This window comes from Mustela nigripes, chromosome 1 (assembly GCF_022355385.1).
Source record: "Mustela nigripes isolate SB6536 chromosome 1, MUSNIG.SB6536, whole genome shotgun sequence".
Lineage (NCBI taxonomy): Eukaryota > Metazoa > Chordata > Mammalia > Carnivora > Mustelidae > Mustela > Mustela nigripes.
This window is the reverse complement of record NC_081557.1, coordinates 95,503,742-95,517,624: the sequence shown is the minus strand read 5'-3', so window position 1 is coordinate 95,517,624 and position 13,883 is coordinate 95,503,742. Positions and strand designations below refer to the sequence as shown.

The 13,883-nt window shown below is 49.1% G+C and overlaps 1 protein-coding gene and 1 long non-coding RNA gene across 20 annotated transcripts in view; one reads left to right on the top strand and one right to left on the bottom strand.

The window, feature by feature from the left end:
* The window catches only part of NCAM1 (neural cell adhesion molecule 1), a 301,008-nt gene that overhangs the window by 274,799 nt on the left and 12,326 nt on the right, over positions 1-13,883 (top strand). For 6 of the 15 annotated variants that reach the window (XM_059416966.1, XM_059416911.1, XM_059416948.1 and 3 more), the window contains 2 exons: positions 4,269-4,393; positions 8,504-8,681. In XM_059416966.1, the coding sequence (XP_059272949.1) occupies positions 4,269-4,393; positions 8,504-8,681 (303 nt within the window). Of the gene's footprint in view, positions 1-4,268; positions 4,394-8,500; positions 8,682-11,132; positions 13,742-13,883 lie in introns of those variants that run through there. The other 9 variants (XM_059416957.1, XM_059416904.1, XM_059416938.1 and 6 more) reach the window with 4 other exon arrangements.
* Positions 11,638-13,883, bottom strand: part of LOC132028247 (uncharacterized) — a 41,276-nt gene continuing 39,030 nt past the window's right edge. For all 5 annotated transcript variants that reach the window (XR_009407383.1, XR_009407379.1, XR_009407386.1 and 2 more), the window contains one exon: positions 11,638-11,717. This is a non-coding gene — a long non-coding RNA (uncharacterized LOC132028247). The remainder of the gene's footprint in view (positions 11,718-13,883) is intronic.

The window sequence follows — 13,883 nt, the reverse complement described above, 5'->3', positions numbered from 1 at the left end:
AATTAGGCTAGCAACTGCACATCCTGCTTCCCTTAGGTAATTTGCCCATCCGCCAAGGACCAGCCAGACTTCTCACCTCTTGTAATTTCCAACGTTCCTGAGTTGGAAAGACCTAATGGGCTTCCTATTTGAATAGCCAAATCATACACTGTGCGCTTTTCTAAACAAGTAACAAAAAGGCATCCCTATGCTTCAGATTGGTTTTTAATTGCTTGCAAGAAGTAGTTCAGGGCAGGGAGCAGGAGTTAGGATACGCAAAAGTAACAGAATTTGTGATGCCAGACAATCCTGTTTGATAGAAAAAGGGAGAGAGTCCAATGGGAGCCCTGCATCCGTCCCTGGTTTGTACTCAGATGCCCAAAACTGTGCCGTCCCCAAGTGGATGAGGAAAGAGTATGGGTCGGGCCTCCCTGAGCACTTCAGTCAAAAGATAAATAGAATTCTTGGTACTTGGGCATTTGTCAGTGAGAACTAGAGTCTTGTTTTCCTTTTCAAATTCACAAATGCTGTCCACACACCCTGGGCTTTGCTATAATTTGTGTTGTGGAACTCAGATACCCAGCAGTAAGATTTCTGACCTCAGGGCTTGTGCTGATCAGGGGAGGGGCATGAGGCCGACTCCGATTTTAGGGCACAATAGCACAAAAATGACAACCTACAATCTGCAAAGCCAGAAATAGACATTTCAATTACAATCTCTAAGGGGAATTTATAGGACCTTCCTGTAACATTTCTGACTGTATGCCGTCTCTGTGGCATCTTCTTATTTTCTGGCACACACGACTTACATTCTTCAAGCAAATACCAGGGCTGCCTAATATTTTATATTTGTTATCAGCAAGGTTTATTTTTAAGGCGCTGTTGGGGTTTTTTTAGTCTTTACATAAAATATTTTGGGGGGGATGAATTTTACTCATGGCTGAAGCTAAATTCCGAAGGTGTAATTAACCCCAGGGGTTTTCTTGGAGCAACCTGCCGATTGCTGCTGAATTGCAAACCAACATTTACAAATAATTACAATATTGGTTTTGCTGAAATTACCCATAATGATTTCAATCAGAGAAGCCATTTCAGAACAGAGCGCACATTGGGACCCTCTAAATAATTTCCTCTCCTGATAGTGTTCAGTAAAGCAGTGAGCCTCCCGAATGCCAAGGCCCATTTCTCCAGCATCAGCCAGACGTCAGACGTGGCTAGAGCCGCCTTCTTGCCGAGAGCTCAGGAAGCAGTTTCTTTAGCCAATTTGTAATCTTTAGAAGAACTGACAGATGGTGAACATTTGAAGATGGATAAGACAGTTCATTTGGCAAACAAAACCTTGTCTTGTTTACCTTTGAGAAGCCAATGCCTAAGGGTCTACCTAGTACCTAGAAGGGAGATACTCGGTAAACGTTTGTGGAGTAAGTCAGAGTTAAAGCACTTGAAGTGATAACACCTAAATGTTACACGATATGCTCTCAATTCTATGAGACAGTTAAACGTATGTGTCAGAATGATGTAGTCATCACTCCGATGAAATGATAGTGACAGAGAGCATTCCAGCTTTGGTCAATGTTAGAACTGTGTTCTAACCGCGCCGTAGAGTCTTTAGTGATATCTCTGTGATTCCGTTTTTTCTGAGACACATTTGAGGATAAGACTTGACTACTTTCATTGGGGCTGTTGGTTTCCGCAGAAGTTCCTTGGCCAGATTTTTGTTCAGAGGTCTTTGAAGAGAGCTGGGGGAGGTCTCTTTTCGAAGACAGGACTTTTAGGAGGATAACGTTTTAAATTGTTTAAAAAAAAAAAAAAAAGACAACCGTGTGCCTTACAGATGTGGAATTAGTGATCTGGGGGTACATCGCCCTGAAATTGGCAGGACATCCTTATTTTGAGTCTCTTTCACAGTGTTGTGAAAATGACCAAGGTGTTCTTGGATAGTTCATCCTAAGGCAGTGACTGACTTCAGGTCACAGCGCTGGCAGAGGGAGAGCGGGCCCTGGAGAACACCCAGCCGAGGGCCCCTAGTCTGCATCTGCGGATAGTGAGGCAGAGGCCTAAGCGATTAGTTTTACAGGGACCCCCACAAACATGAAAGGGAGCACCTTTTCTAAGTAGATACTCCCTCCCCCCCAAAGCAAAGGCCTTAGGGGAAGGACTGGGTCCTTGCCTGGTGAGTGTGTCAGAAGGGCCATGATGCTGCCTCCTTCCCTCCTTAAGGCAGATAGACCACCACCGAGTTAGTGTCGCAGTTCCAAATATGGAAGTCGTCATCCGTGCCCATCCCTGTTTGGGCCACGATCCCTCCCCGTCTGCCTGGGACTGAGGGTTGTTCCAGAGCGCAGGACTTGCCCGGGCCAGCCAGGATGAGTTGGTCACCCTGCTTCAGAGATTAGGATTAGAAAGTTCCACTGGGCCTCGTGATTCCATTTGTTCAGCACAGGTGACTCTCCACAGACCTGCCCCGTTCTGACGTAGCCTCCACGGGGTTTGAGGTTCTTCATACACTGGATATTCATAACGATATAAGCCATAACTAAACTTCTGCGACTTAGTCCAAACGAATTTGGGAAGTGTGCCCCCCTTGACATTATCTAAACCAAATTCCTAAATGTCCTCCACTGAAGAGTTGAGGCCAGTGGCTAGGGAGTGGCACAAAAACAGGACATGTCTTTGCCTAAAACCTTGTTTTTATCTTTTTTAATTCTTGGTTTTCTTTGTCCTTCATCACCAATCGAGGAAAACAAGCCACAAGCACAATTTTTCCTAAATCCTTTCTCCCTCAGACATTAAGATGAGGCATCCTCCCATCACGCACCCCCACGTGTCCCCATCACCATGGCTTCGCAGGCCTAAGTGTGCACACAGATCGCCCGGGGATCTTGTTAAAACGGAATCTGCATTTCTGATGAGCTCTGGGTGGTGTGCGTGCTACAGGCCCAGGCCGAGTAGCAAGGGCTGTCCTTGAGTGCTACCTCTCTGGTTCCTTCTTGTCTCAGAGGGAGGGGCAGATGAGCAGCAGTCGTGAGGTTCCCGAAGTAGCTGAATGAGGAGGACGGGCTGAATGGCTTTGCCGGTGGCCTTGTCACAAATGGCCAATGGTACACTTTGGGATGATGAGGTCCGAAGCTTAGTGACAGACCTTTCTGGGTTTTCGGTCACATGTCTGTGATCCTGTCCTCCAACAGACAAGCCAAGACAACCCACAGGAGGGTGATTATTGGATAGACTCTCCCCAGTTTCTGTCAGAGGCCATGAACTAGACATAGAGTTATGTCCTCGTAGGAGATGCATGATCCCAAGTGCATTAAATCTCCACTGGGACCCCTACCAGACCTTCTCTCACCTCCCTGCTTCTAGTATCCACTTATGATGTAGCTTGTCTTAACATAAGACAGTGTCTTACAGAGGAACCATCCCAGCCCTAGTAATTCGTCCCGTACGAGCCCAGCTTCCTTCTCTACCTTGGACTCACAAGCCGAGTGTGTACTGCAAATAGAGACCTCGACTCTTTTCTCTTGAGGAACCCTAAAGACGTTTGTTTCCTCTCTTCTCACAAACAAAAGACTCTAATGATTGTCACTTTAAACAAGGTGCCAAGGATTATCACGCAGGCAGCTGAGCCCTGAACGCAGGATATGCTTATAGGAGACTTGCCCCTGGCAGCTTGGGCTTTATTTAAGCACAACTGGAAACTTGTCATGTTTTTAAATGAGTCTAAGTAATAGACTTTAATTCATAGAAAGCAGGTCACAAGCATGCAGCATTGTTCCACCCCTGCTAGAGATGTGGGTCCCCAGGACCCCCAGGTTGAATCATGTGTCCAGGGAAGAGACTGGCTGTTTTGAAGAATTATTTTCTGGGCTTAAGTTTTCTCCTTAAACACTCTGACACATTTTTCTGTATTTCAGGCCATTCTTCAAAATGTATCAGGCTCATCAAAGTTAAATCTGCAGTTGTAAGAGCAGGCAAAAAGGAAATGCAAGCACTAGGGAGAGACATTAAAAAAAAAAAATCCTGTTTCTAAAATGGTAAAAGGACTGTGCTATCAGGCAGGGTCTCCCAGAACATTCCCAAAAAGCGCTCCCAGTTTGGGGCTGAGTCTGACGCATTTAACTGGAACCCGAAGTTTTCTATTTATTGCTTTTTCACCATTTGAATTTCTGGGAAAGCAAGAGAAAAAAAAACAAAAAAAACCCCAGCCCCACCCCCATCACTACACCCCATGCTGACGGATTGGATTTTCCTTTGTGGGTGAAAATGTCACATGACTGAACTGGCTGTTTCAGGTGAACCCAGCGCACCTAAGCTCGAAGGGCAGATGGGAGAGGACGGAAACTCCATTAAGGTGAACCTGATCAAGCAGGATGACGGCGGCTCCCCCATCAGGCACTACCTGGTCAAGTACCGAGCGGTGAGTGGCTCTGTGGCCCCTGCCCCATCTTCACCCCCACGTCTGCAACCCTAACATCCACCTTGTTAGCACAACAACATGCAAAGCCCAGGTGGGGCAGAAATCGTTCTGTGTCTTGCAGAAGGCTCAAGAGCCCTGGTCAGGGTTTTAAATCCCAAGCTTGACCTACAGCCATCAGGCCATGCCCACACTGGGGCCTTTTTTTTTTTTTTTCTTTTTAATTTTATTTCTTTTCAGTGTTCCAAGACTCATTGTTTATGGATCACACCCAGTGCTCCATGCAATCCGTGCCCTCCTTAGTCCCCACCACCAGGCTCACCCAACCTCCCACCCCCTCCCCTCCAAAACCCTAAGTTTGTTCCTCAGAGTCCACAGTCTCTCATGCTTCATCTCCCCCTCCAACCTCCCCCAACTCACTTCTCTCCTTCATCCGATGACCTCCATGTTATTCCTTATGTTCCACAAGTAAGTGAAACCACATGATAATTGACTCTCTCTGCTTGATTTATTTCACTCAGCATAATCTCCTCCGGTCCCGTCCATGTTGATATAAAAGTTGGGTATTCATCCTTTCTGATGGAGGCATAATACTCCACTGTATATATGGACCACATCTTCTTTATCCATTCATCCATTGAAAGGCATCTTGGTTCTTTCCAGTTTGGCAACTGTTGCCATTGCTGCTATGAACATTGGGATACAGGGGGCCCTTCTTTTCAATACGTCTGTATCTTTGGGGTAAACAGTAGTGCAATTGCAGGGTCATAGGAAAGCTCTATTTTTAATTTCTAAGGAATCTCCACACTGTTTTACAGAGTGGCTGCACCAACTTGCATTCCCACCAAAAGTGGAAGAGGGTTCCCCTTTCTCCACATCCTCTCCAACACTTGTTGTTTCCTGTCCTGTTAATTTCGGCTATTCTAACTGGTGTAAGGTGGTATCTCAATGTGGTTTTGATTTGAATCTCCCTGATGGCTAATGATGATGAACGTTTTTTCATGTGTCTCTTAGCCATTTGTATGTCTTCTTTGGAGAAGTGTCTGTTCATGTCCTCTGCCCATTTTTTGATGTGATTATCTGTTTTTGAGTGTTGAGTTTGAGGAGTTCTTTACAGATCTTGGATACCAGCCCTTTGTCTGTAGTGTCATTTGCAAATATCTCCACCCATTCCGTGGGTTGCCTCTTTGTTTCGCTGTTTCCTTTGCTGTGCAGAAGCTTTTGAACTTGATGAAGTCCCAAAAGTTCATTTTCGTTTTTGTTTCCTTTGCCTTCGGAGACGTGTCTTGAAAGAAGTTGCTGTGGCCGATGTTGAAGAGTTTACTGCCTATGTTCTCCTCTAGGATTTTGATAGATTTCTGCCTCACGCTGAGGTCTTTCATCCATTTCAAGTTTATCCACATGTATGGTCTAAGAGAATGGTCGAGTTTCATTCCTTTTGCTGTCCAATTTTCCCAGCACCATTTATTGAAGAGACTTTTATCCCCTGTATATTTTTTCCTGCTTGGTCAAGGATTAGTTGACCATAGAGTTGAGGGTCCATATCTGGGCTCTCCACTCTGTTCACTGGTCTATGTGTCTGTTTTTATGCCAGTACCATGCTGTCTTGGTGATCACAGCTTTGTAGTAAAGCTTGAAATCAGGCAATGTGATGCCCCCCGTTTTGTTTTTCTTTTTCAACATTTCCTTAGCAATTTGGGGTCTCTTCTGGTTCCACACAAATTTTAGGATTGTTTGTTCCAGCTCTTTGAAAAATGCTGGTAGAATTTTGATTGGGATGGTATTCAAAGTACTGATGGCTCTAGGCAGTATGGACATTTTAACAATGTTTATTCTTCTGATTTTGAAACCTCTAAATTGACTGAGGTGGTGACAGACTCCTACCACGATTGATTTCTCTGCTGCTTGAACATTTCTACAAAGTGATTTTGCCATTACCTGGTACTTTTTGCAAATAATATACTGGTATCTCATAATCAGTGTATTTGATAAAGTGTGTATTATGGGCTGGGCACTGCAATCATGTGCATTGTCTCCCCATGAGAAACCTGTGAAGTTGGCCTTAGGATTATCTGCCCTTTACCGAGGAAGTAACGTACCCATGTGATCTCTCACAGCTGGGTGAGCAGAGTCTGAATCCGGGTCTGTCTGAAGACACTGGGCTCTTCACCCCTGCCTTAGGCTGCCTTACCATCCCACACCACAGTCGTTCTCACCTGCCCCTCAGATCCTCCCTGAGCTGGTCTAATCTTGCTTACAGTGAACTTGGCCCTGAACCCTTTCTTCCTGGTTTGCTCACCATCTAAGATCTAAGATGTCATCCTACTTTGTACCTCCAGGCCCCCAAAATGACAATCCCTCCCACTTTCTTAGGTTTTAGAATGACCCTGGGCCACTGCCAGCACACTCAGTTGCTGAGAGGTCGAGAGACAGTGTCTGAGCACTGGGAATAGCCTCTTGCTAGGACTTCTTACCTAGCAAGGACTTACCTTACCTAGTAAGGACTTCTTACCTAGGAAATAATGAACCAGAGAGCAGTGTGCTTTCCTGAAACAGAAAGAAAGGATTTTTCAAGGAAGCTGACTTACTCCTCTTTTGATCAGCTGCCGCTGAAGGGATGGGGAGCCCTTGCCTGGTTAGGCTTAATGGAGAGTCACTACAGCAGAGCCCCACCAGGCACACTTCCCAGCTGGTAGGCAGACCTGTCATTCTACTCAGCCCTTCCCCAGTTGATTGCAAAGCCAGGCAGGAGGAGGACATCAGAGGAGGAGCTTCTGTGGACAACCCTGAGGCCAACCTGAGGGGGTCCCTGTGGCTTCCTCACTGTGGAACAGGATCAGGTTTGAGCGGTGGCCCAGCACTGCCCACGGGAAGTGGACAGTGTGGTCAGATGGGCTGTCTCTGGCCCCTGTTAGGCCGATGTAGCCCAGCCAGACATGGGATCCAATTTCGGCTTTACCACTTCCCAATAGGTCACCCAGACTTCCAAAAACCTCCATTTCTCCACCCATAACGTGGAAATGAAAGAGCTCATCAAGTTATTGTAAACATCAGTTATAATATAAGCAAAGCACCTGAAATGTGCCCAACACATGGAACCCCCATCCCCCACCTCATAATACAATAATATCTGCTAAGCGCTCAGCCAGGGCTGGAGACACCTCCCAGATGAGGCCCCCAGAGATGTCAGTTTTCCAGAAGAGCCACTGTGGCTGTGCCTGTCAGGTCTGCCTTTAAAAATTGGTGGGGACAGGACATTGAGCTATGTGAGATTTCAACAGCCTTACCTGTCTTGTCTTCTACTCCAAACGCTCAGTGTTTGCTAAGTATTGTTGTTATATGTTACTAGTATTTTTGTGTAACATAATATTTGCTTTATATTCTGGTTGCCTGTTTTATAGAGTTTACCAAGGAAATCAGCCTTTGAGAGAAAGAGAATGTAGACCACTGAATTTCTTTTCAGTTTTTTACAAGACCAGTGCTCTAACCCCTGAGCTATAGGGCCCTTTTAAGTTTTTTAAATTCTAATTGGGCCACTGGTGACCCTGGCCAAGCAAACGTGTGGCCCAACAAAACCCTTCACAGGCTGGGATACAATGAGAAAATAGTGGAAAGCCTAGAAATCATGGGGTCAGGCACACAGTAGGTGTTCAACAAATGGTAATTTTTATTAACAAAATGAACCTATGCCACGTTCCCGTGTAGGAAGGTGAGTCACACAGCTGAGTGGGAGCAACATCCTGAAACCGGACAAGAAGCATATTTGTTGCATGGCTCTTCTGGGGTGTCCATATGCCACGTCTTCCGGAATGTTCTTGAGTCCCTGGGTGCCCTGGATGGCAATGGGACAAGACACTGGAGGGTTGCCCTATGGCACCCGCCATCAGCTGCTGTGCTTACAAAATGCAAGGTTGACCTCCTGACCTTCATTGTCCTTAGGGGTTTTCAGGCTGGTAAAGGACAACCACCCTGGCCTCTCATGGGTTTTTATTTGTATTATTTTGTACTAATAGTAGTGACTCCCTGAAGCTCTTCCCGTGAGTGGGTCTCACCAGCATTTTCATCTAAACTATCCTGGTGTCTTGTGTCCTTCCTGCCGGTTTCTCCCAGAAGCTCTCTTCCGAGTGGAAACCAGAGATCCGGCTCCCGTCTGGCAGTGACCACGTCATGCTCAAGTCCCTGGAATGGAATGCGGAGTATGAGGTCTACGTGGTGGCTGAGAACCAGCAGGGGAAGTCCAAGGCGGCTCACTTTGTGTTCAGGACCTCGGCCCAGCCCACGGCCATCCCAGGTATGACGGCCTCTGCTTTTCTGTGAGTTTCCCGCTTGGAATTAATGCACAATGCTTCACCTCCTAACGTGCCTGAACAGCCCCTGACAACTTGCTTGCTGCCAGCCATCCTCATGATTGGTCGCCCGTGCAAAGCTTTGTTGTGCTTTGTACCTATCTGTGCAGTGGGTTGAGATGTATTGGGACCCCTGGGAAGGCTTGGCCAAGCATCCTGGGGCAACGGTCCTATGTCATTCAGCCCTGGAGGACGGAGGCTAAGCCGGCCCGCGGGACTCCTCAGATGGGAAAAACCCAGCTCCAGCCAAGCCTTGGCAGTTGGTTGAGTAAGGATCTTTTTTTGAGACCTTATCTACCCTCTGCCATTCCATACAAGGACCCCCTAATTGTTTTTAAGCGCTTTCTTTTCGATGCTTGCTTATTGCACAATCATGGTCCAGACCTCTTCTCTGTGGGGACCCCAAGAGAAGGAAGAGACGGTGCCCAGTTAGTTAAAAATCCCATTTTCTGAGGGCCTCTCCACTACAACAAAGATTAAATTGAATCGCTTGAAACAGAGCAAGTGGAGAAAGGAGATGTTGGCAAACGCCATCTGTGAAAGGCATCCGCTGGCGACCATGACGGGAGTCGTTCTCCTAGGAGACACAGACCTGTCGCTAGGGATCCAGGACCAACTCAAGTGTGGGAACAAAGTGAGAGTCCTGCCTGCTGGCCCAGCCCCCTTGCCACTGGTGGTTAGTCTGCATTGACCAGACTTCAGAGCAGAAAGCAGTCTTCAACACCACTCTGCTTCTCCAGATCAGCCAGTGCCAGCCACAGGCAGGAGAGGGGGACACCGGCCCTATAGTGCAGCCTGTTGGAAGGGGGCCCCGTAAACTCTCTGCGTCTTCAAGCATAGTAGGAAAATGTCCCAGTCTCCCAGCTGCCTTAGTGTGGCCCCCTCATGCCTGTCCTGTCTCTGATGCTTGCCTGGGGGCTCTGCTCAGTTGTCACAATAGCGCCTCCCAGCGGGAGAAAGAGAGAAAGGTTGTGGCCGTCTAGGACGTGGGCCTGCGTGTGCATGAATGGGTTAAGGAGATGGCAAAGTAAGACCACTGTGGTTTGCGAAGGTGGAGTGTGCATGAATGCGTGTGTCTGACAGACATGCGGGGCTCCAGGGAGTGGGCAGGCCAGATGCTGATCAGTCCTACCCTCCACATTGTCAGGCAGGGCTCTTAGTGCCAACAGGCAGCGGTAAAGGCACGGGCATGGCTGCAAGAGGTGTTCTCACTCCTGCTCAGCCCATGTCCAGAGGTGGCCCTACCATCCTGTGCCCCTTCTTTCTTTGTGCTCTTTGGTCCATTTTTCATTGAACTCGATAGTCTGGAGTGTGTCTGTCTGTGTTCAGCCTTTATGGGACGCTTAGGAGTTGGGGGAGTGACAGGTTGAAGTCAGCCCTTTGCATCGAGAGATTTCCGACGGCACCTGTGGCCCAACCTAGGCAACATAGGCATGTGGCTGGGTTGCGCTGCGTTCCCGTGCTGAGTGCTGCCCCTGGCATCAGCCTGTGGGGCCGGAGCAGTTGGAGACCCTGTGAGTCAGATACAGGAACAGAAGACCTTGTCCTCCCAGGTCCTCCTTGGTAAGCTCCCAGGTGCCCAAGGAAGCCAGAGAGTGCTAGAGGGATGGCTCACCTCACCTGCAAGGGCTCTGCTGTGTGCTGTCTTGAGGTAGTTCTGTGCTTGCTTGGACTTTCCTGGCCATGTTGTTGGGACCTGTGGACAAAACCTGTGAATTTTAAGCTGTGCATTCGTGGTGGGATCGGCGGTCAGCAGGGTGGCAGGAGGTGAGGCGTGCAGACTAGTTCATCTGGAACAGTGGGGGGGTGGGGGAGGCAGGGCGTGGCGCCCGAGGAGGAAGAGTCCGACCTCTCACTGAGATGCTTATGGTGCATCTCTCCTACCACACGCAGAAAGCTGTAGAGGCTAGGAGGCTGTGGACAGGCTCGTTGACTGTTCCTAAGAGGCCTGACCTTAGTCAAAGGTAACACTCTCCTAATCACACTCCTGGATTTGACTGCAGAGGCTCTGTTCTCTCACTTGAATTTCATTTGCTCGCTGACCCCTAACCCCCAAATTCGCCCTGCTGTGCTGCTTCTGGCCTTGCTGAGCTTCGGAACTGGCCTTACGGGAGTAATACCATACTGAGCTCTTCTCTAACCTTTGTCAGTTTAATTTACTAAGTTGAATTAACCTTTGATTCTTGCGTTTTCTATATTTGACCTATTTTTTTTTCTTTTTATCTATTTTTTTTTCTCTGTTTCTGTCTCTACCTTCTCTTTCCTTCTCCCCCTCCCCTTCCTGTGTCTGTCGTCACACATCTCACCTTGGACGTCCATCCCTGGGACATCCCCACTGCCACATTTGTTTTTAAACAACCACATTCTCTCTGGGCACCCACGGCTTGGACCTGCAGCGACCTTGGGCGGCTGCTCTGCGTCCTACACCTTTGTCTCGTTGCTTCTCTCCGCAGTGACTCTGCTTTTGCTCTGTTAGGAACTTGAATACACACACACACACACACACACACACGCGCGCGCGCAAATTAAGTTTGCTTAAATGCCCAGTTCCTCTGAGAATGATCAGTGACCCCTTTGGAAGAACCTGTCAGGACTGCCACGGCCACACCACCAAGCACTCTGTGTGGAAGAGGAAGGTTTGGGAACTGGAAAAAGCTGGACGTGCAGACAGTTTACCATTCACAGATCCTCTGTGCTGCTTCACGAGGATGTTTGCCCCTTTCCAATGGCAGACTATGAAAACATACGGGAGTGCTTTTCTTTACATGGTTTAAAAAAAAAACAAAAAACATTATGCTAGGTTTACAGAGACATTTCCACACATCTGCTACCTGTTGCTTTTTTTTGTTGTTCTTACCTGAAAATGATGTAGCAGAGGAGAATGTCTAAGTACCCCTAAAGCTTGCATCAGATTGTTGGGATGACCACATGCTCCTCCTCTGCCCTTCCGAAAGCAGCTGGCTTCGCTTGCCTTGAAGCACCTGTGGTAAGAGAGCCAGACTCTTGGGACGCGCCCAGGCATTTTGCTGACATGATGGGCAGAGCCATCACATTGCCCATCCAGTGGAAGAAACTGGATTTGTTAGGCATTTTCTGGGAGGCGCTCTGGCCCTGGTATCACAGCCAGCAGCCTATATGCTGGTTGGTGCTGCCCAAAGGGCCACCCTATGACGCACCTAGTGCCCATCAGCTGTGTAGGACGGGTGTCCCCCCCAGTCGGAGTGATTCGAGCTGCACAGAGCCTTGCGTCTCGGGTGTTGTGGTCCGACAGTCTCGCCTACACTCCAGTCCCCACCGCAAGCCAGGCGTGGCTTGCGCGCTCCCCACCCCGACACACTCACCAGAGCAGAGGTTGGGGACAGGTCACTCCTGGACTGCCCAGTCCAGAGCGTTTACACGCTGCGACCAGGCCAGCCTGTCCTACTTCCCAAATGCCCCAACACCCTGTGGTGGTCAGTGGCTTTAGTGACCTTTAAAAAATTCTGGTGACCACCAGCTAGTGCTCTCTGCTGTTGGAAGGAGGCACAGTGTGCTCGCAGAGTCACATGGAGACGGCGGGCTCCTGCTCAGTAACACCTGTGCGTGCTCGGGGATGGACCTTCTAGTGGATAAAACCTCCCTCCCTCCATTGTGGTCACATCATTCTACATATCTCATCTCTAAACATCCCACGGAAGTTTAATTTTTGTTCTGTTTATTTTTTAGTTCTGTTTGTTGTATTGTTTTTTGTTGTTTTTTTTTTTTTTTAAATTAACGTTTGAAGACTAGTCTTTCCCTTTGGGAACCCCAGTGATCCCGTCTGCAGGGCAGTGCTGCCCATGTCACTTGGCACGGGCTCGTGTCCCCCAGCACTCACCATTTAGAGGCTCATGATAGACACCGGAGGCCGCACTTTTCCCAGTAGCTCAGGCAGGTAGTGCCTCTTGCCTGAGCCCTGCCTCCCTCCCCAGCCCCACCTCGAACCTCTGCCCCTGGGGTCCCTGCCCTGCCTTCACACCAGCACAAGAGAAGCAGGCGTGGTTCTTAGGCACAAGTCGGAGCATGGAGGAGAGACACGTGGTGCCTCCGGGCCTGGTGTAAGAATCCCAGGTCAGTTATCGAGAGCTCTGGGGAGGGTGAGGGAAGGCGAGATCTGTCCTCACACGAGTGGCCCATCACTGTCCTCCTGGCTCTTGGCACGCTCTTGATAGCATGTGGGGCAGAAGTCCCATATTCACCCAGGAGGGCCCTTGGTGGTGGTGGGGGGTTCTACCCGAGCCTGACCCTGGTCCCACCCACAGGGAAGGGCCAGTGTCCTGTTTCCGGAGGGACTCTTTGGAGATCTAGCCAAAGTATAGGGAAGCCTGACACAGCCCTGTCCCACCCCACACACACCCCGGGCGAGGCGGGACCTCAGCCGAAGCTACTCTGGGGTCAATGCAGGCAGGCCCCTGGTCTGTAACGGGATGCCTTTTGAGAGACCTCGTTAGGGCACACCCACTCCCACTGGACACTGTTCTCAGTGGCGGCTGCAGCCCCTGGCCCTGCCAGCAGTCCCCAAGGTAGCAGCCCTTTGAGTCCCCGGAGTTGGGCTGGGGGGGAAGCACTTACCACCTCAGCTGCCCCCACCGCTGTGCCCTGTCCAGCACTACCACACTCCGCACGCCGCGGGGTTCCTTTGCTCACTTCTGAAATATTTATACGGCAGGTTTGGATCACGTTTGTTACTAATAAGAATGCTAACACTGTTGTGTAGATAATCAGCGAGGCCTTGATGGAGTTTACACCTTTGAGTTATTAAAGGAAGTAACAGTCCGTGTGAACTCACCAGCGTGCTTCGAGTTTATTGAATAGTTGTGTGTCCTACAAAACGTCAAAAGCCCTTTCCTTTCACTTTATGTGTACCTGAATAGCTCTGATTACCCCAAATTGGACCCCGAACTTGGAGCCTGCTGCTTGGAGTTCTAGCAAAGGAAATGCCTTCCTTTTCTGATGAGGAGCTATGCATTTTAATCGGCTGCCCTTAGAACCCTCGGGGGTCACTGCCTCCTTGGACGTTCCTGGTCCCTGGCAGCAGGGGGAGGGGGTAGTCCCTTCGCAGAACCAGGAGGTGGTCACTCCGGGGTCAGGGACACCCTGTGGGCCACCAGTTGGTAGCTCAGGCTCCT